This window comes from Amblyraja radiata, chromosome 27 (genome assembly GCF_010909765.2).
Source record: "Amblyraja radiata isolate CabotCenter1 chromosome 27, sAmbRad1.1.pri, whole genome shotgun sequence".
In the NCBI taxonomy this organism is placed as follows: domain Eukaryota; kingdom Metazoa; phylum Chordata; class Chondrichthyes; order Rajiformes; family Rajidae; genus Amblyraja; species Amblyraja radiata.
In genome coordinates, this window is record NC_045982.1 from 32,477,316 (window position 1) to 32,502,478 (window position 25,163).

A 25,163-nucleotide genomic window follows, 5' to 3' on the forward strand; every position below is an offset into this window, starting at 1 on the left:
CTTTATAAATGAAATCCAAATTAAGAAAACATGTTGCTTACATTTTGCAGTCCTTTTTTGTTTTTACTTTAGTTTAGTTTTTAGTTGCAATGAAATTGCCGCCCATCAGGATTTGGATCAGCCACTTCCTGTTGACCTTTGACCTTTTTGTGGATGTAATTTCCTCTTCTTAATTAGTGCAAGGAATCAAATCATAAAAGGCATATTTTCGACCCCCGGAATTGAAAGGTCAGATCCACGATCTTCATTTTTCACTCAGGATCGAACATGGATCAAAACCAGCCTCAAGTCATCAACCTTTTGTGATTAATATGGTTTCTGCTGAGAGATTGCTTTTTTCATCACTAGGTCCCACATAATGCCTCAGTCCTGCCCCTCCTCTATTCCCCCCCCCCCCCCCCTCCCCCTTCCAGTCAGTCCAAAGAAGGTTCCCGTCCAGAAACATCTCCATTTCCATGTTCTCCAGCGATATTGCCTGAACCACTGAGTTACTCCGGCACTTTGTGTCTTTCTCAGAATTAGTTCCATATGCATTCTCTTGGGAAAATGCAGCACTGGTAAAGTTTTAAACACCTGTGTTTGAATGCTAGGTTTAGTCCTGCCCCTGACCTCTCCTTCCCCCCAATTTCTCTCATCCCTCTCTCCCTCCATTTCCACCCTCCCTCCTCCTTCTCTCCATGGCAACCTGTACCAGTGCCAGGACATGATTACTTTAATCCAGCCGAGCTTTTTTCTCAGTGGTCAGCATCTGAATGAGGCGGTAGAGTTGTTGCTTTACAGCGCAAAAGACCCGGGTTCCATCCTGACCAGGGGTGCTGTCTGTACGGAGTTTGTACATTCTCCCTGTGGCCGCGTGAGTTTTCTCTGGGAGCTCCGGTTTCTTCCCACATCCAGAGAGCCAGCCTCCACCACCCTCTGGAGAACCAACCCCAATAGCCGAGGTCAATGCCCTTTCATCAGAACATTCATCAGCAAGTTAAAGTAAAGGAAAGCACTGGGAATGTGATGAGGAACAGCAACTTACCTGCTGGCTGTTTGCTGCTAGACTCCCCTTGGAACTTGGTCTGAAGAAGGGCTTCCTCCTGAAACGTTGCCTATTTCCTTCACTCCATAGATGCTGCTTCACCCGCTGAGTTTCTCCAGCACTTTTGTCTCCTCTTGGAACTTGATAGGTTCTACAGTTTCAGTGAATCTGTGTTTTCTGGCCGATTTGATGTAAAATCACCAATATTATACGTTTCCTCCCTTCACTCATGTTGCCTGACCTGCTGCGTATTTCCATCATTCCCTTTTATTTCAGGTTTCCAACAGCTGCTGTCTTGTGCATCTCACATGTCTTGCACTGGTTGATGTTTCTGCCTTATTCATCTCCTTCTGTTCACACACCTCCATATAGATCCCATGAGTAACACACTTTTGTCAAGTTCTATTGAACAATCTGATCATTAAAGACGTAATGTGGATTCTCCATCCTATCACAAATATTCCTCATCCCCCTTTACTGCAACTTAAAACATTTTTGATTCCTCACTTTTCCAATTCAAATGAATGGTCAGCGACCTGATCCATGAACTTTATTTACGTCTATAGATGCTACATGAGCTGCTAATCCCTGGCACTTTCTGTTTATATCTCAGAGTTGCAGCATCTGTGTTTTTTTAAATATAGAAATTATTAACATGTAATTTCGGGGGTTTTGGCAGCAAGGTGGCACAGCAGCAGAGTAGCTGCCTCACAGCGCCAGAGACCCGGGTTTGATTCTGACTACAGGTGCTGCCTGTACAAAGTTTGTACGTTCTCCCCGTGATCTGCGTGGGTCTGCTCCGGTTTCCTCCCACACTCAAAAGACGTACAGGTTTGTAGGTTCATTGGCTTGGTATAATTGTAAATTGTCCCTAGTGTGTGTAGGATGGTGTTAATGTGAGTGGATCGCTGGTCAGAGCAGACGCGGTGGGATGAAGGGCCTGTTTCCGTGCTCTCTCTAAACTAAACTAAACTAAACCAAAATGTAGGGAAATGGGCTAGGTGCAAGGGAAGGACAGTTAAAGTCTGGTCAGAGGAAGCGGACTCCACACTTCAGCAGTGTTTTGGAAACACTGACTGGAAGGCGTTTGCAGCCCAGGCCACCCTTGACTCCCACACGGACATTGATTCCTATACATCCTCTGTTCTGGACTTTATAAACTCCACCATCAATAGTGTCACCTCCCTCAAACGGGTGACCATATTCCCGAATCAGAAGCCACCTGTACATGGTACTAACACCATCATCAAGTATGCAGATGATACAACGGTGATTGGCCTCATCAGCAACAACGATGAGTCGGGCCTATAGGGAGGATGTCCAGCTCCTAGCAGCATGGTGCACTGACAACAACCTGGCCCTTAACTCCAAGAAGACCAAGGAGCTCATTGTAGACTTCAGGAAGTCTAGGGGCGGCACGAACACTCCCATCCACATTAACGGGACGGAGGTGGAACGTGTTTCCAGCTTCAGGTTCCTGGGAGTCAACATCTCCGATGACCTCTCTTGGACCCACAATACCTCAACTCTGGTCAAGAAGGCTCACCAGCGTCTCTTCTTCCTGAGGAGACTAAAGAAGGTCCATCTGTCTCCACAGATCCTGGTGAACTTCTACCCCTGCACCATCGAGAGCATCCTTACCAACTGTATCACAATATGGTATGGCAACTGCTCTGTCTCCGACCGGAAAGCACTGCAGAGAGTGGTGAAAATTGCCCCACGCATCACCGGTTCCTCACTCCCCTCCATTGAGTCTGTCCAAAACATGCGTTGTCTGCGAAGGGCGCTCAGCATCGCCTAGGACTGCTCTCACCCCAATCACAGACTGTTTACCCTCCTACCATCCGGGAGGCGCTACAGGTCTCTCCGTTGCCGGACCAGCAGGTCCAAGAACCCACACCGCTCTGTCCACAATGACGCATTCAAGAGAGAGTTCGATAGAGGATTCAAGAGAGTTAGATAGAGCTCTTAGGGCTACCAGAACCTCGGTGATTGCCAATCACCCCCGGACACTCCTCCCACCAGGAAAAAATACTATGACTGTATGCACGTAAATAGATTTATTTAATGCTCATATTTATGCCGCTTTTCTAGGGAGATGCTAACTGCATTTCGTTGTCTCTGTACTGTACACTGCACAATGACAATAAAGTTGAATCTGAATCACCAGTCAGGCTATTGCATGCAGTAATTAGTCAAATGATGGACCAGTCAACACGTCCACTTTAATATTCACTGTAGCATCACCTCCACGGTTTGTCGCATTGATAGCTGATGTAGTATTCATTAAAAGATAAAAAATCTGGCAGAGCAGCTGGCTCTTCCTCAAGTACCTCCAAGGTACCATTATTAACACCATTTAATGTTTCATTTGAACCTCTGAGAATCCCGTAGGTGTCGGTGTGCTCTGATCTTTCCTATCAATGTGTCCCTCTTAGTTGTGAGAGGGCTGTAAAGATTACACTTGTGCAAAAACAACAGCAAATGATGGGACCTTGGTGAGCTATCAACTGTTCATGAAATAATTGTGGATTTTTAATGCACATAGGAAGATTTAAAGGTAGTTAAATAATTAGCAAGAAATAAAACTAATATATATGTTAGCAATGAGATGCAATTAGACATACAACCAAAAGTACTATTTCATTTAGACATAGAAACGGCACCACAGTGGCACAGCGGTAGAGTTGCTGCCTTACAGCGCTTGCAGTACCAGCGAACTGGGTTCGATCCTGACTACGGGTGCTGTCTGTATGGCATTTGTATGTTCTCCACGTGACCACGTGGAAACTCTCCGAGAGCATCGGTTTCCTCCCACACTCCAAAGACGTACAGGTTTGTAGGTTAATTGGTTTAGTATAAATGTAAATTGTTCATAGTGTGTGTCGGATGGTGTTAATGCGTGGGGATCGCTGGTTGGTGCGGACCTTGTGGGCTGAAGGGTATGTTTCTGTGCTATATCTCTAAACTAAATGAACATAAAGAACTACAGATGCTGGTTTGTTCCAAATACAGACACAAAATGCTGGAGTAACTCAGCGGGTCAGGCAGCATCTCTGGAACATTTCGGGCTGGGACCTTGTGCGTTGTTCTTTTATTCTGATTCTCCATAACCAAAGGAAATTAACACTTGCCACCGTACTTTCCACCAAAAAGAAAGATGAACAAAACAGCTGGTGCAAAACAATAACTAGTCCTTGTGTGACAATAAAATAAAAACGTCCAATGTTGGCACAATCAGCAATTCATGCAGCATCTGTGGAAAGAGATACAGCTGTTTTGCTGGTGGGTCTCTATCCTGAAACATTTACTCTCTTTCCTTTTCCACATCTGTCACCTGAACTGTTGAGTGATTCCTGCATTTTCTGTTCATATTTCTGATTTTCAACATCTGCCGTTTCTTTTTATTTTATTCTGTATGTTCTTCCTGTGGCCGAGTGGGTTTTCTCCAGGTGCTCCGGTTTCCTCCCACACTCCAAAGATGCAAAGGTTTGTAGGTTAATTGGCTTTGGTAAATATAGTAAATTGTCCCTAGTGTGCGTAGGATAGTGTTAATGTGTGGAGATAGCTGGTGGGCGTGGACTCGGTGGGCCGAAGGGCCTGTCTCCTCGCAGTATCTCAAACCTAAACTAAATTAAACTAATTTAAATTAATTGCAATATATATTAAACTGTTTGACTTCAAGCAATTAACTACATTCAAACCAAAACAGAGAAAACCCATTCACCAAAATTTCAAAAATAACTTCAAAGTAGTATCTTAATTCAGAATGATGTAAATAATATTTAAATAGTTATCATACTTGTGGTCAGGTCGGGGGGGGGGGGGAGCTCTCCCCGCCACGGGTACCATTTAATCCCGTGCTACCTGCTCCATGGTCGGATATTTGGCAACTAAACCGTCTCCCCGCCTGGTTTGCCAGGTGAGGAGGGGGCTGTGGACCCCCAGCAGGACCAAAAACAAGACCTGTCAAAGGCGGATGAGCTTCTAGCGAGCCAATGGCCATCCACACTTCAGTAGAAGTTATATAACCATATAACCATATAACAATTACAGCACGGAAACAGACCATCTCGGCCCTACAAGTCCGTGCCGAACAACTTTTTTCCCTTAGTCCCACCTGCCTGCACTCATACCATAACCCTCCATTCCCTTCTCATCCATATGCCTATCCAATTTATTTTTAAATTATACCAATGAACCTGCCTCCACCACTTCCACTGGAAGCTCATTCCACACCGCTACCACTCTCTGAGTAAAGAAGTTCCCCCTCATGTTACCCCTAAACTTCTGTCCCTTAATTCTGAAGTCATGTCCTCTTGTTTGAATCTTCCCTTTTCTCAAAGGGAAAAGCTGATCCACATCAACTCTGTCTATCCCTCTCATCATTTTAAAGACCTCTATCGAGTCCCCCCTTAACCTTCTGCGCTCCAGAGAATAAGGACCTAACTTGTTCAACCTTTCTCTGTAACTTAGTTGCTGAAACCCGGGCAACATTCTAGTAAATCTCCTCTGTACTATCTCTATTTTGTTGACATCCTTCCTATAATTGGGCGACCAAAATTGTACACCATACTCCAGATTTGGTCTCACTTGTACACCATACTCCAAAGTTGCGATCACTGTCGTACACAGCATTGTAAGGAATGATGATAAAGCACACACACCAAAATCCTATACATCCAGCGGCGGAAGTCGGCAGGAACTGGAGGACAGAGACGTGTGGTGCGTCCGTCACCGTTCCCGTCGGAAACCAGCACCACTGCGTCGCTAATATTTTCAACGATAATGAATGAATACTTATATTTTTAATGCATAGCCAATGTTTCCAGAGAAGAAGTTATGATGACAGCTTTTTCATGAGCCAGTCTTTGATTTTGTTCAATGTTACAAAGTTTAAAGGAGATGTGTGGGTCACATGCTTACACAGAGTGGCTGTTGCCAGGAACAAACTGCCAGGGTGGTGAAGGCACTATGAAAGCAGCATTGACGAGGTTTTGAGGTGGACATATGGATATGTAGGGAATGGAGGGATTAGGATCATGTGCCGGAAAAAAGTGGTTTAACTAGGCACAATGTTCAGCATGGGCATTGTGGGCTGAAGAGCCTATTTCTGTGCTCTACTGTTCTATACCTACGCTTATATCTTACCTTTGTTGTAAATTGTATAATTTTCTTCCTGCATTTCTAGAATGGTAAACACAAAATGCTGGAGTAACTCAGCGGGACAGGCAGCATCTCTGGAACATTTCTTCAGACCATTTCTCGACCCGAAACATCATCCATTCCTTCTCTCCAGAGATGCTGCCTGTCCCGCTGAGTTACTCCAGCATTTATTGTCTACCGTCGGTTTAAACCAGCATCTGGAGTTCCTTCCTACACTTTTTAGAAGGGAATAAGCACTTACACAAACTTACATAGAACTAATTCAACTCTTTATTGGGGCATATCTGGATTTGTGTTTGATCTGGCTTGCTGCCCATGCCCATGCTCACCACTCAAACCCTTCCCCCGAGCACAGGTTTAATCAATCTCAAGATGGCGTGAAGTTACCAGGCCCCAGGTGGCTGATCCTGAGGCAGATTAACTTGGACCACCCTGACAGAACACTGCTGACAAAGGCCATCGAGCAGTGTTGAAGCATCACAAACAACTGTGCATTCACCCTATCTGTTGCCCTTGTGATTTTATACACCTCTATGAGATCACCCCTCAGCCTCCTGTGCTCTTAGGATTAAAATCCTAGCTTGCCCAGTTTTCCCAATAGCTTCAGCCTCAAGTCTTGGCAACATTCTCGTAAATCGTCTCTGCGTTCTTTACAGTTCTTCCTAGAACAGGGTGATCTAAATTGAACAACTCTAAATGCCATGTCTGGTACAAGTGTAACAGAATGTCTAACTAATTTTGATGTAAATATTAATTTATCTCATTTCAAGTTGCTCCTGCATCCCCACCCTCTCTCCCCTCCCCCCTCTCCCACCCCTCCTCTCCCTCCCCTGTCCCCAGCCTAGTCATCCTACCAGTTCCACTGTTCGCATCCTTGTACCCCTCTTGTTGTCACACCTTCCCCAGCCAACAATGTGCCATTATGAGCTGAACCCTTCCTGAGGTCATAAGTTGCCGGCCCTGATTTGTTCTGGCATTTTCTTGCCTCCACCTACCCCGTACACGAGCACTGTCCTACACACACTAGGGACAGTTTACCAAAGCCAGTAACCTACAAACCTTGGTGTGTGGAAGGAAACCGGAGCACCCAGAGAAAACCCACACAATCGCAGGGAGAACACACAAACTCCGTACAGACAGTACTTGTAATCAGGATCGAACTCGGGTCTCTGGCGCTGTGAGGCAGCAGATCTACCACTTGCACCACCATGCCACCTCTGTGTCACTATGCCAAGGATGTACCATTGGACTATTGAGCATGTTAGCATAAGGGTGAATGAGTGCAACAAAGCTTCAGCAATGTATCCACATTTACAACAGGAGAAACCACAGATGTGTAACCTTATCCCCGTTCTACTTACATGGTCAATGAGATCCTTCACCATGCCGTTCCACTGGCCTCTCTCATCGGGAATTCCATATTTTCCATCTTGTGTCAGTCGAATTTCGTAAACGAATCCCAGGATACTGGACAGTTCCTTCAGCAGATCAATGCAGTACCCTTCAAAGCGGTCGTTGCCAGAGAGTGGCTTGTCAGACTTCTTGAACATGACATATGGTTCCTCCTGTCAGATTAGCAACAGTTAATTGTCAAGGTCATTCTCAATGCTGAAAACATTTAGTCTGGATACAGACTACCTATGTGAGTGACAATAATGTATTACCAAGACTGAGTGTGAGAGCTTTATTAAGTTCTAAAATTAGCTTGAAGCCAATTAGATAGTAGTTTCCTCTTATTTAAGTGACTCGTACACATTATGCACGTCAAGCCTCATTTATTCAGATTTATAAACTCTCCGGGTGAAGTTCAAATATTGCTGTATGATATCGCCCTTCAAAATGGCCACACGGACAGAATCAGGCTTCTGTATCTAAGATAGACACAGAAAGTTGGAGTAACTCAGCGAGACAGGCAGCATCTCTGGAGAGAGGAATGGGTGATGTTTGGGTGGAGACCCTTAGAAGGGTCTCGACCGGGAGCTTCACCCATTCCTCTCTCCAGAGATGCTGCCTGGCCCACTGAGTTACTCCAGCTTTAGGTGTCTATGTTCAGTTTAAACCAGCATCTGCAGTTCCTTCCAACATGCTACTGTACCTGAACAGAAGCATTCCCTCAACACCAGTAGCCTTTTCACAGTTTAGCCTTTTCTAATGACATTATTTAAGTACAATTTGTAAGAAAGGAGAAGCAACCTTCAATTTGAAAATAATTTTCAGTTCAGTTCAGTTTAGTTTATTGTCACGTGTACCGAGGTACAGTGAAAATCCTTTGCTGCATGCTAACCAGTCAGCAGAAAGACAATACAACATAAATTTGGTTTCCTTCAATGGCATCAAGAGAGAAACAAATTTGCACACCACTCTTTCTAGACATTCAAACGATCAGTTCATTACCTTTTGGGATGAACAAATTAGACATTGTTAACGTTAGTGCCACGGCGACTGGATCATGGCACTGTTCGGCGGGCAATGCTTGCAAAACAAACTGTTAGAGGATGGTGTGGATGACCGTCTCCTCAAGAGTCGAGAGAGAGTCAAGAGTTTTATTGTCATACGTCCCGAAATCGAACAATGGAATTCTTACTTGTGGCAGCATAGCAGATATGTGAGCATAGTACTCTGTGAACACCATAATAATCTACAACAAATATTCTGTATGTTTAAGAAGGAACTGCAGATGCTGGAAAATTGAAGGTAGACAAAAATGCTGGAGAAACTCAGCAGATGAGGCAGTGTCTATGGAGCGAAGGAAATAGGCAACGTTTATGGGCGAAACCCTTCTTCAGTTTGAAGAAGGGTTTCGGCCCAAAACGTTGCCTATTTCCTTCGCTCCATAGCTGCCTCACCCGCTAAATATTCTGTACGTATATCTATATCTTCTAACAAGCATTAATAGCGCACTAGCTTATTTGGAGGTTGGCGTGATGGTTGTCAGGAAGAAGCTGCCCTTGAACCGGGACATTAATATTTTCAGGCTCCTCTACCTTCTTCCCGATGGCTGGAGTGAAATAGAAACATAGAAACATAGAAAAATAGGTGCAGGCGTAGGCCATTCGGCCCTTCAAGCCAGCACCGCCATTAAATATGATCATGGCTGATCATCCAAAATCAGTACCCCATTCCTGCTTTCTCCCCATATCCCTTGATTCTGGTAGCCCTAAGAGCTCTATCCAACTCTCTTGAATACCTCTACCGAACTCTCTCTTGAATGCGTCATTGTGGGCAGAGTGGTGTGGGTCTCTGATGATGCTGGCTGCCTTTTTGAGGCAGCGACTCTTGAAGATCCCTTTGATGGTGGGGAGGTCAGTACCCATGATGGACCGGGCAGTTTAAAATAAACCAATGAATGAGGAAGGTGAGGGAGCACCATGGAATGACAGTAACAAAACAAGGCACAAAGCGCTGGAATAACACAATGGATCAGGCAACATCTCTGGAGAACCTGGATCTGTGACGTTTCTGATCCGGACCCTTCTTCGGACTAACGAAAGTAGGAGGGAGAAAGTTGGAAGAGAGGTAGCGGTGGGACAAAACTAGGCCAGTGAGAAGTAGATGCAGGTGAAGGGGCAGTGGACAAAAGTCAGGGAGCAAGAGACAAAAAGGTGTGAGTTGAGGAGAGAAGAGGTGAGAAATGTGGGGCCAGAGAAAGGGATAAAGGTGAAAGGGGACGAGGGGGGGGACACAGTAGAAATGGGTGCGCATCCAAGTGAGTCACTGGAAAGAGGAGGAAACATAAGGGGTGATTGTTTGTGTGTTGGTGAGTCAGTTACTTAAAATTGGATTATCCAGTCTTCATATCATTGGGTCAGACACTCACCAGGCATTAATGTAATAGAATGCATTTCATCATAGAGTCCCACAGCAAGACTTGTCCAGGCCATCCAAAACGTCCCATCTAGCTACTTAGACTGCTACTAAGTTGTTGATAAAAGTTATCAAGCAAAACCATAACCATTTATGTCTGAGCTATTTATTTTATTCCTGACAGCTGTAACCCATGCCAATGGCTACAGCACTGCTGGAGTTAACAGATAATTATGCGTTTCATCATTTTTTTTCATTTTCTAATCCCAGTTCAACAATTTACTTGTACAACGCCCTTTGCTAATTCACTAGGTTCTGCCTGTTTATCAAAATACCATTGGAAAATGTTCATCATTTTTATGCAAACAACTCTAGTTATGGACAATATGGTAAAAGTGTTTCATCATAATGAGATGGTAAGGACAGAAGTTGATTATTTTCCATTGAGGGGGTCAATTATCAAGGAGATTAGGTAGCATTTCACGCTTGGTGCAAAGAGGAGCAGAAAGGTCTATGCACACACACACACACACACACACACACACACACACACACTCACTCAGGGGAAGCACAGTGGTGCAGGGAGGCGCGGTGGTGCAGCGGTAAGCCCCTGTCCCACTTACGTGTCCTTGGCACGCTAATTAGGCAACCTCGTGGTCGCGTTGAGGTGCGACGGTCCTGCGAAGGTTGCTGCCTCACAGCACCAGTTACCTGTGTTTGATCCTGATTATGGGTGCTGTCTGTACAGAGTTTGTGTGTTCTCTCTGAGATCGCGTGGGTTTTCACCGGGTGCTTTGGTTTCCTCCCGCACTCCACAGACGTACAGGTTTGTAGGTTAATTAGCTTCTGTAAAATTGTAAATTGTCCCTCGCATGTGTCGGATAGTGCTTGTGTACGGGGTGATTGCTGGCTGGCACGGACTCAGTGGGCTGAAGGGCCTGATTCTATGCCGTATCTCTAAACTAAATAAAACTAACCGAAACACAACATTATGAGACATTGAGATTTGACGATTTAAAATAAAACTATGATAGCTAAATAAGTTGTGTAGGCAGATGAAAGACCTGGGGAACTATATGACTGTGGGAATAGCATGAGTAAAGGTGATTAGATACAAAGCTTTTGATGCAGATTGTTAAGCTTCTGTCTACCACAGTGGAGTTAACATTTGGAGCATTTGTTCTGATCAGGTTCCATCAGTTCAAATAAACTTCATGCAAGATTCAAAGAATTACCTCACGCTCTTAACCAAATCAATGGCTTGTATTGTGTGAGACAATAAAGTATTGTATTTTTGAGTGCCTATCTTGAAGATTCTAAAGACTTTACAGCTATTAATATAATAAGCTGGTTTGGTTTAGTTTAGTTTAGCTTAGAGATACAGCGTGGAAAAAGACCCTTCGGCCCACCACGTACGTGCCGATCAGCGATCACCCCATACACTCGCACTATCCTGCACACACTGGGGACAATTTATCATTTTTACCAAAGCCAATTATCCTACAAACCGGCACATCTTTGGAGTGTGGGTGGAAACTAGATCACCTGGAGGAAACCCATGCGGTCACGGGAACCATACAGACAAGCACCCATAGTCAGAATCAAACCCGGGTCTCTGCTGCTGTAAGGCAGCAACTCTACCACTGTGCCACCGTGCCGCCCTTGAAGGAATGATAATTTGATGAAAGATTTGGCAATAAGCGAGTTCGGTATTCCGAAAAACACAAGGAATCATGGGATTTGTCAAAGGTCACTGGCTATAAAGAAAAAGTGAACGAAGCGCTGGCTGTATAAACTGTATGTAAATTCTTATCTTTATTCATGATTTATGTGTAAAAATAAGTGTAAAATGTATTCATATATAAAAATATATTTAATCTGAGGAAGGGAGGGTGCCAGGTAGCAGGAGATGGGGGCAGATGCGAGTGGGAGACAGGGGGAGAGACTGGAGTAGCGGCGGCCCACAGCCAGCGCAGAGAAGAAGCGCCGCCCGAACGACAGCCCTGGACCGACAGGACAGCGGAACTGTCCTGCAGACACCAGCCCAATAAAAGCCCCTCTCCCGTTTCCCAGTCCCTGCCTCCTCTCTCCTGCCATCTATCCCGTTGACCGCCGCTCCTTTGCGGGAACCACTGCTCAACGATCCCCAACGCTGCACCGACTGAGGCCGGAGCTCCGGGTCTGGGGACAATTGCACCTGCCCTCCCCCACAGCGAATGGGACCCGAATCCCTTGGCATCGTCACAGGTCACAGAGTGACCTCGGAGGGCAGGTGACCGTCGGCTCTGCCTCTCGCCTTTTCCAGTGGCTGTCGATTGGTCCCCCCGGCACCGGAGCAGCAGCGGGGGAGGGCAGGTACGATTCTCCCTGGACCCGGAGCTCCGGCCGCAGTCGGTGCAGTGACGGGAATCGCTGAGCTGCGGTTCCCGCAAAGGAGCGGCGGTCAAAGGGATAGTTGGCAGGAGAGAGGAGGCCGGGACTGGGGAACGGGAGAGGGGCTTTCTCCCCCCCACCACCCCGGCTGCAAGTCCAGGGCCACAGGGATGGGCACGTCTGGCCGCCCTTCTGCATGGACCAGTGGAGAAGGGAGAACTAGTGTCGCTAACTCCAGTAGCAATTCAACAGCGCTCGCAGTGCAGGAGACCCGGTTTGATCCAATGTTAATCTACAGTGACCTATGACCTGGGCATGTGCAGTCGGAATACCGAACTTGCTTATTTACCTTTGTTTGGAAAGGAGAAGAACTGTAAATGCCAGGAGCAGCTTCATCAACAGCCAGTGATGCCATGGTGTTTGTGGACACAACGACTTAGAAAGTTAGTTATGTGGGCACTGGTAGTGGAAGGGTGGCAGAAGGATGAGATACTCTGAGAAAGAATAGCGAGGAATGACAGTTCCTTTAAGCAAGAATTCACGCAGGATTTGACAATTTGTTGAAAAGGAACCATTTGCTTAGGGATCTCAGCCACCAATTGGAAAATCAAGGGCACATTCTTAATTGCCAGCCTGTAATATCAATGGGTGGTAAATTGCAAACAGGCCATCTGTCATTTTCTGATGAATGACTTTCATTTGAGACTGTAAGGATGGTGTGGTGTGCTGTCCTCTGGTTTGGTGAGAATGGTATCTTATTACCTTCATAGTCAGAGGGAAAGGAAGTGCAGAGACAGAGGTTTACTGCAAATTTAATTTACAGGTAACAGACCCTCCAGCCCACCGAGTCCGCACCGACCAGCAATTCCCACACATTAACACTATCCTGCACTAGCGACAATGTTTAAATTTTCAAGCCAATTAACCTACAAACCTGTACGTCTTTGGAGTGTGGGAGGAACCGAAGTTCTCGGAGAAAACCCATGTGGTCACGGGGAGAACGTACAAACTCCATACAGATAATACACATAGCTAGCATCGAACCAGGGTCTCTGGCGTTGTAAGCGCTGTAAGGCAGCAACTCTACCGCTGTGCCTCCTCATCAGTTATGAACATGCTCAAAAATATCAGGAAGAGGGTAACATGATGGACTTTATCCTTCAATATTACTCAGAAATATATCAAAGCTTACCTTTATTACAGTCTATAATTTATCTTACTGAGTAACCTATAAACATCCAGCTGCATGTCTTATATGCAGCATTTGAATTCTGTGAAGATAGTCATAAAAATGCTGCAGCAACTCAATAGACAATAGACAATAGGTGCAGGAGGAGGCCATTTGGCCCTTCGAGCCAGCACTGCCATTCAATGTGATCATGGCTGATCATCCCCAATCAGTACCCCATTCCTGCCTTCTCCCCATATCCCCCGACTCCGCTATTCTTAAGAGCCCTATCAAGCTCTCTCTTGAAAGCATCCAGAGAACCTGCCTCCACCGCCCTCCGAGGCAGAGAATTCCACAGACTCAGTGGGTCAGGCAGCATCTCTGGAGTAAAGGAATAGGTGGCGTTTCGGGTCAAGACCCTTCATCAGACTCTTGTATGAATTTAAATTTAGTGATTAATTTCAAGGACGAGGAGACACAAATTAAAATAAAGGCCTAAAGATGCAGGGTTTTGTAAGGAAGATTACTTCTACTCAGTGATTGCTAGTAATCTGGAACTCCCTATTTACAAGCACAGTGAGAATGGGGTAGATCAAAGGGCTTGAAAGATCACACCCATTCCTTCTTATTTCAGAGATACAGTGTGGAAACAGGCCTTTCAGCCCACCAAGTCCAGGCCCTCCATTCACACTAGTTCTATGTTCTCCTACTTTCTCATCTCACACACTAGGGGCAACTTACAGAGTCCAATTCACCCATAAAACCAACACATCTTTGAATGTGGGAGGAAACCAGAGCACTGGGAGGAAACCCATGTGGTCGCAGGGAGAACCTGCAGACTCCACGTAGACAGGACCTTAGGTAAGGATTGAATCCGTGTCACTGGCACTGTGAGGCAGCAGCTCTACCAGCAGTGTGATTGTGGGAATTACTATAATAGTGAACACAAATTCATTTGCAACTGTTTTGACAGAGTTGGGAAAATGTTGTCTCGAGAGCAAGAGATTGTCCCTCAAGGACTAGGCATGGATACAATGGTTTGAATAACTTCTCTGGAGTCAGCATAACTCCTTAATTCTATCTTCAATCTCATCAGAACTAGAGATACTTTCACAAAACTATGTCTGGCACAGCTAGTAAAGCCACTACCTCACAGCACAAGAGACCCAGTTTCAATCCTGACCTCAGGTGCTGCCTGTGTGGTGTTTGCATGCTCTCCGTGTGACCGTGTGGGTTTCCTTCAGGTGCTCCGGTTTCAGTCCAAAGACGTGCGGGGTTGTAGGTTAATTGGCCCTCTGTAAATTGCCCCTGGTGTGGAGGTGAGTGATAGAATCTGGGGAGAGTGGTGAGAATGTGGGTGGGACACCATTTTAAAATGATTGATGCAGAATGAGTGTAAATGGGTGGCTGATGGTCTGTGTGGATTCATGGGTCGAAGAGTAGGGACCCATGGCGTCTACTGGTGGCGCTGTCAGCGATGGCAGCCTCGCCAATGGTCTGTCTGTCTTTTCATCTTATTGTTATCTTTTGTGTGTTTTAAAAAGTATGTGTTAATGTTCTCTGGTTTGTTTTATGCGGGGGGTGGGTGGGTGGGGGAAGGGGGGGTGGGGGAAGGGGGGGTCGGGGAAACTTTTATCAATCTCTTACCTTGCCGGAGATGCGATTGTTTTCCGGATGGTATCTCCAGTCGCTCTGCAGCCTAACATCAAGGAGCTGGAGGCCTTGCTCGAGAATGACTATGAACCCCACCGCGGGGCCAAGGACTTACCTTCGGAGCCTGCGATCCCTTGCCTGGGATCAATGCTCCAACCGTGGCCTACGCATTCCAACGTCGAGGAGCTCGCAGTCTCGGACAGAGACTGTTGTCGGGAGGACATCAAGGGTCGCAGGAGGTTTAACCAGCCCCAACCCGGGGTCCAATTGCCCAGCACGGGGGGAGATGAGATCCCCCCGATGCGGGAGGTTGATCGCCCCAACGCGGAGGGCCCGACCGTTAGCCACGGGAGCCAAGATTGTCACGTTAACGGAGGGCTCGAGGCCCCCGACTGCGGGAGAATGAAGAAGGGAAGAGATCTCACTTTTTTTTCGCCTTCCATCACCGTGAGGAATGTGGAGGAGTCACTGTGGTGGATGTTTATGTTAAAATGTATTTTGTGTGTTCAGTTGCTTTTTATTGGTATGACTGTATGGCACATCAAATTCCTCGTATATGGTGCAAAACTTACTTCGCTAATAAAGTATGATTATGATTATGATATATCTTTGGTGACTTTATGGTTATTTTTATTAAAAATACTTTAGCAGATGAAAGGTTCAGTGAAAGCAGTAGAAATACTACAAGGACAACCAACTGATGACAAACCCTGCTAAGACCCAAGTTTGCCTGTTCCACCTTTGTAATCATAAAGCCGGGAGGAAGCTGTCCTTTGGGGCACTGTGAGTACCTTGTCTATCTTGGGGTCACTCTGGACTGAAACCTCTCCTTCAAGCAACACATCGAAAGGGTGAAGGGCAAAGTGAGGATGAGGAACAGCCTCCTACGCAAGCTGGCAAACTCATCGTGGTGTACCAATGCATCCACACTGCGGTCAACTGCTTCTGCGCTGTGCTACTCTGCTGCAGAGTATGCTTGTCATGTTTGGGAGAGATCATCTCATGCGAAGAAAGTTGATGCCGCCCTTAATAACAGCAGCAGATGCACTGGCTGCCTAAAACCAACGGATGGGGATAGCTTGCATGTCTTGGCCGGTATTGCTCCACCAGGAATCCGCAGATCAGTCGCCGGTAGGACTGAACGTAGCGGGCAAGTTGGGGAAGCCCGCCATTCCCGTCACTCCCATCACCCATCCCCAAAACGGCTGAAGTCGAGGAAGAGCTTCCTCCATACAGTCCAGCCACTGTCACAGTCACCTCAAGCAACCAGACTAGCCTTGTGGGAAAAGAAACGCAGTGAAAACCACCACCACCACGTAAAGATGCCAATCCCCACCAAGGAACAGCTCCCACCTGGTCACAGGTGTGACTGGAAGACCTGGAAGTCCCTCTATAAGCTTCATACAGGGATGGGCCGAAGCAAGACCAATATGAGCACTATGCAGATATGGCAGACACAGAATGTGAATGTGAAACATCTGTACAATCCATGCCACACCTACTAAGATGCCTACTTATTGGTGAACAATGCTGCCTGGAAGATCTAGCGTGGCAAACAAAAAGGCTGTCCACTGTGCAAGAGCCTGCCCGAACGTTGGAAACATAGATGATGGACACGAAAGAAGTGAAAGCTATCAATGCATGGTTGAGGACTCAAGAGAGACTCTGTAGATGCTTAAATCCTGATTAAAAACCAAGTGCTGGAGAAACTCAACTGGTCAGGCAGCATCCGTGGAGTGAAATGGGCAGACAATGATTTGGGTTGGTATCTTTCTTCAGACTTCATCCAAAACGTCGCCTGCCCATTTCAATTCCACAGATGCCGTTTGACCCATTGAGTCCCTCCAGCACTATGTTTTTTGCTCAATGCATACTGGAGTCTATTTTTGCTGCTCTTGATAATGTTTGCTGCTTGACAATGTCCCCTAAGGATAGCTCTTCAAATGCTAATTCTGTACTTTCTTCCTGCCTTTGGACTTGAAGGAGCGTTGACCTTGACGGCATTGTAGCCCCTGGTATTTGAGATAACGTAAAAGTTAGGACCATTAACATCAAGCCCAATTTAAATGACCAGAAACTCCAAATGTGAACAATTGCATTATCACAACTAGGGTTTCTCTCAGAAGCTGTGAAATTGCATGTTGGATGAAAGTTTCTCATTTATATCCAGAACAGTTGCAAATGAACTTGTGTCCACTGAAATATTAATAGCAAATGTATTACTTTATCTGCACAAGAAGTTCTGGGGGTGCTTTGGTTTCATGACTTGCTCTTGTGTAATAGTTATTTAACACTTTAGTCTGGTTTCGTTTAAATATACAGCATGGAAACGGCCCCCTCGGCCCAATCAGTCCACGACAACCAGTGATTACCCCGTACACCCCTAGTTCTATCCTACGCACTAGGGAACATTTACAGAACCCAGTTAACTTACACATTTGCACGTCTTTGGAATGTGGGAGGAAACCGGAGCACCCATAGGAAACCCACGCGGTCACGGGGAGAGCGTACAAACTCCATACAGACAGCACCCATGGTCAGGATTGAACCCAGGTCTCTGGTGCCGTGAGGCAGCAACTCTACCGCTGCGCCACTGTGCCACCCTATCTGTCAACAATCATATTGGTGAAACTACCCTGTGCTGGAAGAGATTTTCACTTCTGAAATTTAAATTCAGAGCATTTATTAAAGCAATACTGAGTCAATACTGAGACAATACTCAGTCATCCCCGCAAGAAAGCATTAAGTTTGTCGATAAAGGAACACACCGACTGGGAGAACATCTCTCATTCTATCCGATGAATTAGTGCACAAATTGTATTCATGTCAAACCCTACTGAGGTTGCTAACCTGCTTATTATTACCCTGCCTTCCTTTTGCTGTGTTACATTTCGCTAAGACAAAGATTAATTGTGGCTCTCTGCAGCAGAATTGGGTTTTACTGAATTACTGGAATGGATGTTTCTCTCCGTAACCTCTACCATTCTCAGCATGATGACTACAATCAATACACTTTTCTCTGAAGTCGTACCTGGATTATTTGATGAGAACTGCTAACTGCAGATTCACATTGTAACAGAAAATTTGATACTGAAAATAAACAGGGCATCCCATTCAGGCAACTCTTCAGAACAATAATAGATTCTCGGCCAGCATTTTCCACTGAGGGCGCTCTCAATTTCAAAGGTTTATGGCGTGTAGATTACTTCAGGGAAATGTGAAATATTTTTCTCACTCTCTGCTAAAACTACTTTTTCATCCTGGCAGAGGCTTAATAATCTACATCATACATCTTAGAAGCGTTATTTTCACAAAATAGAAACTGCATTTACAATATCTTCTGAAGTGTATTTTTTTGGACAATCTTGACAAATCTCAGTTATTTTCTACTGCGTACACATGCATGCAAGGTGTATGAGGCAGTGCCTTTCTAACATTGCAATTTTCACTGGAAAACAAATGTTTGAGTTTCCATTATTATATTTTTAAGTGACAATGTTGAATTTGGCCACTTCAAATCTGGCTCAGTAAACCAGCATGTCTTTAGACTTTAGAGATACAGCACGGAAACAAGCCCTTCGGCCCACCAAGTCCGCGCCGACCAGTGATCGCCCGATCACACACTAGTTTAGTTTAGAGATACAGCACGGAAACAGGCCCTTCGGTACACCGAGCCCACACCAACCAGCAATCACCCCGCCCACTATCCTACACACTAGGGACAATTTGCAGTTTTACCGATGCCAATGAACCTACAAAGCTGTACATTGAGGAGTGTGGGAGGAAACTGCAGCACCTGGAGAAAACCCACGTAGTCACAGGGAGAACGTACAAACTCCGTACAGTCAGCACCCGAGGTCAGGATCTAAATTGGTCTCTGGCGCTGCAAGGCCGCAACTCTACCGCTGTGCCACCATGCGACCCTAGATGGTAGTGTCTTTCCCCCCAAAACATGTTTATATAATGACATATACGGTAAATACAATGTAGTCATGTCATTATCTACATTCTTGTAGCAACCAATTAAATATGTTACCTCCACAAATATTTCCTAATTAATCATTGCAATTCTTAATTATTGCATCAGTAAGACATGGGCTTTATTCCATGGAGCACAGGAAGCTATAGGGTGATCTTATAGACATGTATAAAATCATGAGGGGAATAAATAGGGTGAATTCTCAGAGTCTTTCACCCAGAGAAGGGGAATCATGTCCCAGAGGACACAGGTTTAAGATGAAAGTGGGGAAGTTTTGATCGGAACCTCAGGGCTAGCTTTTTCACTCAGAGGGTGGTAGGTATATCGAATGAGCTGCCTGATAGCATAACATTTAAAATATGCTAGGTGCATGGATGGGACACTTTTAAAATGATTTGGGCCAAATGCTGGCAAATGGGGCTGGCTTAGATGGGACTTCTTGATTGGCCTGAGGGAGTTGGGCCGAAGGGCCTGATTCCACATGGTATGTCTAAGATACGGCCATATATTGATAGATGGTGCACACTGAAGGAACAATACACCAGTGTTGTAGAGGGTGCAGATTTAGTTTAGTTTAGTTTAGTTTCAAGATACAGAGCGCAAACAGGCCCTTCGGCCAACCTAGTCCACTTCGACTAACGATCCCCGCACATTAACCTAATCCCACACGCACTAGGGCCATTTTATAATTTTACCAAGCTCATTAACCTACAAACATGTACGTCATTGGAGTGTGGCAGGAAACTGGAACACACGGAGAAAACCCACGCAGGCACGGGAAGAATGTACAAACTCCCTGCAGACAGCATACGTAGTCAGGATCGAGCCTGCGTCACTGGTGCTGAAAGTCAGGAAATCTACCGCTGCACCACTGTGCTGCCCCCAGGATGTTTAGGACATTGGAAGGTGGGGTTGCCTACTATCCAGGATGGTATTGAGATTCTTATGAATTGTTAGCACTGCACTCAAGGGGGCATGTGTTGAGATGTTCATCATAGTCCACCAACCAGCACTTTGTAATTGATGGAGAAGCTTTGTGGATGGATGAGCCAGCCTATAACCTCATTCATTTCAGCATGCTAATTATGTGACAGTATCATACAGTGTAGAAACAGGCCATTTGGCCCAACTTGAGCACGCCAGCCAACATGACCCAACTACACTAGTCCCACCTTCCTATGTTTGGCCCGTATTCCTCTACACCTATCATATCCAGGTATCTGTCAAAATATTTTGTAAATGTTGTGACTATAACTGCCTCAACGACCTCCTCCGACAGCTCATTCTATACACACCCACCACCCTTTGTGTAAAAAATTTAAAAAGTAAAAGTAAAGAAGAAGATGCTGTTTGATTTAATGATGGTTATACTATGCTGCTGAATATCATATTGTAATTTTCCAAATGCCACACTCATATAGCAGAATATTAATTATCAGTTATCATCCCTTTATGAATATTCTCACTTCTTACAGACACTCCTGGATGTTTCATTCTCTGAGGCAGATATTGTGTTCAAAATTCTCTTCACTGGAAACTTAAAGCAACTGGAAGACAGACATAAAATCCTGGAGTAACTCAGCGGGACAGGCAGCATCTCTGGCAAGAAGGAATGGGTGACATTTTGAGTCTAGACCCTTCTTCAGACTCGACCTGAAACGTCAGCCATTCCTTCTATCCATAGTCCTGCTATCCTGTCCCGCTGAGTTACTCCAGCATTTTGTGTCTATCTTCAATTTAAATCAGCATCCACAGTTCTTCCCTAGACAATGTAACTAAATGGATTGTTAAAGAGGAAAAACCTTTTCACCCAGAGAGTTGTGAATCTGTGGAAATTTCTGCCACAGAAGGCAGTGGAGTTTTCAAGAGAGTTAGAAATAGCTCTTAGAACTAAAAGAATCAAGGGATATGGGAAAAAGCAAGAACGGGGTACTGATTTTGGATGATCAGCCATAATCATATTGAATGGTGCTGGCTCGAAGGGCTGAATGGCTTACTCCTGCACCTATTTTTTATGTTTCTATGTTTCTATGATAGGAAAGATGGAACATTAGTCTGAAGAAGGGTTCCAACCCAAAACATCATCTATTCCTTTTCCCCAGAGATGCTGCCTGACCCGCTGAGTTGCTCCAGATTTTTGTGTCTATCTTTGGTTTAAACCAGCATCTAGAGTTCCTTCCAACACAAAGCCACTGATCTGTTCCAGACAAAGGGCTTAGAGATGGGAATCTTGAATCCACTTCCTCCCTCCCTTGCCCCTTAACAATTGCCAAAGGACACACATTGTGTGCCTGTTGACAATACAAGTGTCGGAAGAGTAATCAGGCAGAATCTTTTTCAAAATTTTAGTTTAGTTTACAGCTATAGCTGGAAAATGGGGCCTTTGGTCCACTGAATCTGCAATCACCCATACATTAGTTCTATCCTACACACTAGGGACAATTTACAAAACTAAATTAATCTCTTTGGAATGTGGGAAGAAACCAGAGCACCCTGGGAAAACTCACGTGGTCACGGGGAGAACGTACAAACTCCGTATGGACAGCACCTGTAGTCAGGTTCGAATCTGGGTCTCTGCCGCTTTAAGTAGCAACTCTACTGCTGCGCCACTGTGCCGACCAAACGTCAAAGATGAGAGGGCACAGCTTTAACGTGAGGGGACGAAATATGAAGGAGATGTGCTAGACACATTGTTTTACACAGACGGTGATGAGTGCTTGGAACGCACTGCCAGGGATGGTGGAGGAGACAGACTTAATTAAGAGACTTTAAAATAACACATAGATATGCAGGGAATTGAAGGATGTGGATCACATGCAGGTTAACTAGTCATCATATTCAACATGGACATTGTGGGCCACGCGGCCTGCTCCTGTGTTGTACTGTTCTAGGTTCATTGTCAGCATTGGTCCTGTTATATATATACAGGAATTTCAAACAGAACCTCATTACTCTGTAAAATCCCTGCAGTTATTAGATGTGGAGCTGGAGTAAAGAAACGGTACCAAATATTTATGTTTGGGGAAAATGAACTACGAAAGGCTTCTGCAAAACAGACAAGTTGGGAGATTGTCGTTCAACGTAGAGGAATTAAATAGACCTTGAAAGGATGTAAAAGTGCGCACGTCGATATACTCTGCAAAACTAAGTGAAAGAGAGGGAAAGGGTTCCATAGAAGCAGCAGATAGACTATTGGAAAAAATGTGTGCATCTTACTTTTAAGTTGATGATAGACACACTATGCTGGAGTAACAGCAGGACAGGCAGCATCTCTGGAGCAAAAGAATGGGTGATGTTTTGGGTCATAGAAACATAGAAAATAGGTTCAGGAGTAGGCCATTCGCCCTTCGAGCTGGCACCGCCATTCAATATGATCATGGCTGATCATCCAACTCAGTATCCTGTACCTGCTTTTTCCCCATATCCCTGGATTCCGTTAGCCCCAAGAGCTATTTCTAACCCTCTTGAAAACACCCAGTGAATTGGCCTCCACTGCCTTCTGTGGCAGAGAATTCCACAGATTCACAACTCTCTGGGTGAAGAGGTTTTTCCTCTTTAACTATCCGTTTAGTTACATTGTGTAGGGAAGAATTGCGGATGCTGATTTAAATCAAAGGTAGGCACAAAATGCTGGAGTAACTCAGCGGGTCAGGCAGCATCTCTAGAGAAAAGGAATAGGTGATGTTGATGTTTTGGGTCGGAACCCTTCTTCAGACTAATGTTCCATCTTTCCTATCATAGAAACATAGAAATGTAAAAAAATAGGTGCAGGAGTAGGCCATTCAGCCCTTCGAGCCAGCACAGCCATTCAATGTTATCGGCTGATCATGGCTGTTCCTGCTTTTTCCCCATATCCCTTGATTCCGTTAGCACTAAGAGCAAAATCTAACTCTCTCTTGAAAACCTCCACTGCCTTCTGTGGCAGAGAATTGGCCTCCACTACCTTCTGTAGCAGAGAATTCCACAGATTCAAAACTCACTGGGGAAATTTTTTTTCCTCATCTAGTCCTAAATGGCCTCCCCTTTATTCTTAAACTGTGACCCCTGGTCCTGGATTCCCCCAACATAGGGAACATTTTTCCTACATCGAGCCTGCCCAATCCCTTAAGATTGTTATATGTTCTTGAGATGAGATAAACATTTTTCACACAGAGAGTGGTGAATTTCTGGAATTCTCTGCCACAGAAGGTAGTTGAGGCCAGTTCATTGGCTATATTTACGAGGGAGTTAGATGTGGCCCTTGTGGCTAAAGGGATCATGGAGAGAAGGCAGGTACAGGATACTGACTTGGATGATCAGCCATGATCATATTGAATGGCAGTGCAGGCTCGAAGGGCCGAATGGCCTACTCCTGCACCTAATTTCTATGTTTCTATGTTTCCATCAACCATCAGGCAGCACAACACGAACCACAACACTACCTCAGCATCAAACACGACAAACTTTGTGTAGTGGTTGCACTGCATTGCATCAGGAGGCTTCGGAGACGGTGCAGATGAGGTTTACCAGAGTGTTGCCTGGATTAGATGATTTCAGCTACAGGGAGAGGTTGGATAGACTTGGGTTGTTTTCTCTGGAACGTCCAGAGGTTGAGTGGAGACTTGATAGAAATATATAAAATGATGAGAGGCATAGATAGGGTAGACAGTCAGAACCATTCCCGCACGGCGGAAATGTCCAACACTAGACGGCACAGCTATAAGTTGAGAAGGGGAAAGTTTAATAGAGATGTGCGGAGCAAGTTTTTTGGGGGCTTGGAATGCACTGCCAGGGGTGGTGGTGGAGGCATGCTGGTATTTAAGAAGCTTTCAGGCTGGCACATGGAAGTGCAAGGAGTAGAGGAATACAGATCATGTACAGATTGATGAGATCAATTTAACTGGGCATCATTATCGGCACAAACATTATGGGCTGAAGGGCCTGTTCCTGTAGTGTACTATTGTGTGGTCTATGGACTTTGGCTCACATTATTATGGCATGGTGACCTACAATAACTTATAATTTATTGTATTATTGTTTATTTGTTGTGTTGATGTGTTAATGTGCCTATAAAAGCTGCAGTAAGCAACAATTTCATTGTTCAAGTGCATATTAAACACTTTTGATTCTTGAGTAGGGAAGGGATCACAAAACACCATAACATTTCAGTTGTGATTTGTCCTTTCTGTCTTCAACCTTCACCTTCAGCAAGGTGAAAGTTCCCACCCGCTGGCCTCTGTTGTACTAAGGGTTACAAATAAGCAAAATTATTCTCTGGTAGTCTGCAAAATTAACATTGAATTCAATAATTTATTATGGAACCAATCAGGTTTGTCCTATTTCCATTTGTTCCAAAGGTAGAAATGTAATAAATAACATTGTAAGTTTTGTAGTGCGGCACAATGCGTAGCAGTAGAATCGCTGCCCCACAGCGCCAGAGACCCGGGTTCGAACCAGACTACGGGTGCCATCTGTACGGAGATTTATGTTCACCCTGTGACCACGTGGGTTTTCTCCGGGTGCTCCGGTTTCCACATTCTAAAGACGTACAGGTTTGCAGGTTAATTGCTTCTGCAATTGTAAATTGTAAATTGTCCATAGTGCATTAGATCGTGCTAGTGTGTGGGGACATCACTCGTCGGCGCAGACTCGGTGGGCCGAAGGGCCTGCTTCCACGCCGTCTCTCTAAAGTCTAAAGCCTACAGTCTAAAGTATTTTGATAGATATTGATTCATTTGTCAAAATGGGAATGTTTTTACTGTGTAATAGTATGAATAATAATTTTAGAATTTCAATGAAATTGGCCAGATTCTTTGAACAATGGACTTAAATTGATCATAACTTGAAGTTAATTAAAGAAAATATGGATTTTCTTTCTCCAAGTGTTATAGATTAAAAAGCTTGAAAAATCGGTTAAAGATTTGTATTTGACTTTTGGATTATTAAGAGTTTGTTAATTTTAGGATTGGAAATGAATTCCTTGGAATATAGGCTTATAGTGGTGTACAAAATTATGA

The 25,163-nt window shown here is 44.9% G+C and overlaps 1 protein-coding gene across 1 annotated transcript in view; it reads right to left on the reverse strand.

Annotated features, from left to right (window-relative positions):
• The window catches only part of grik3 (glutamate ionotropic receptor kainate type subunit 3), a 579,584-nt gene that overhangs the window by 253,233 nt on the left and 301,188 nt on the right, over positions 1 to 25,163 (reverse strand). The window contains exon 10 of the mRNA XM_033045484.1: positions 7,552 to 7,755. Within this exon, the coding sequence (XP_032901375.1) occupies positions 7,552 to 7,755 (204 nt within the window). The remainder of the gene's footprint in view (positions 1 to 7,551; positions 7,756 to 25,163) is intronic.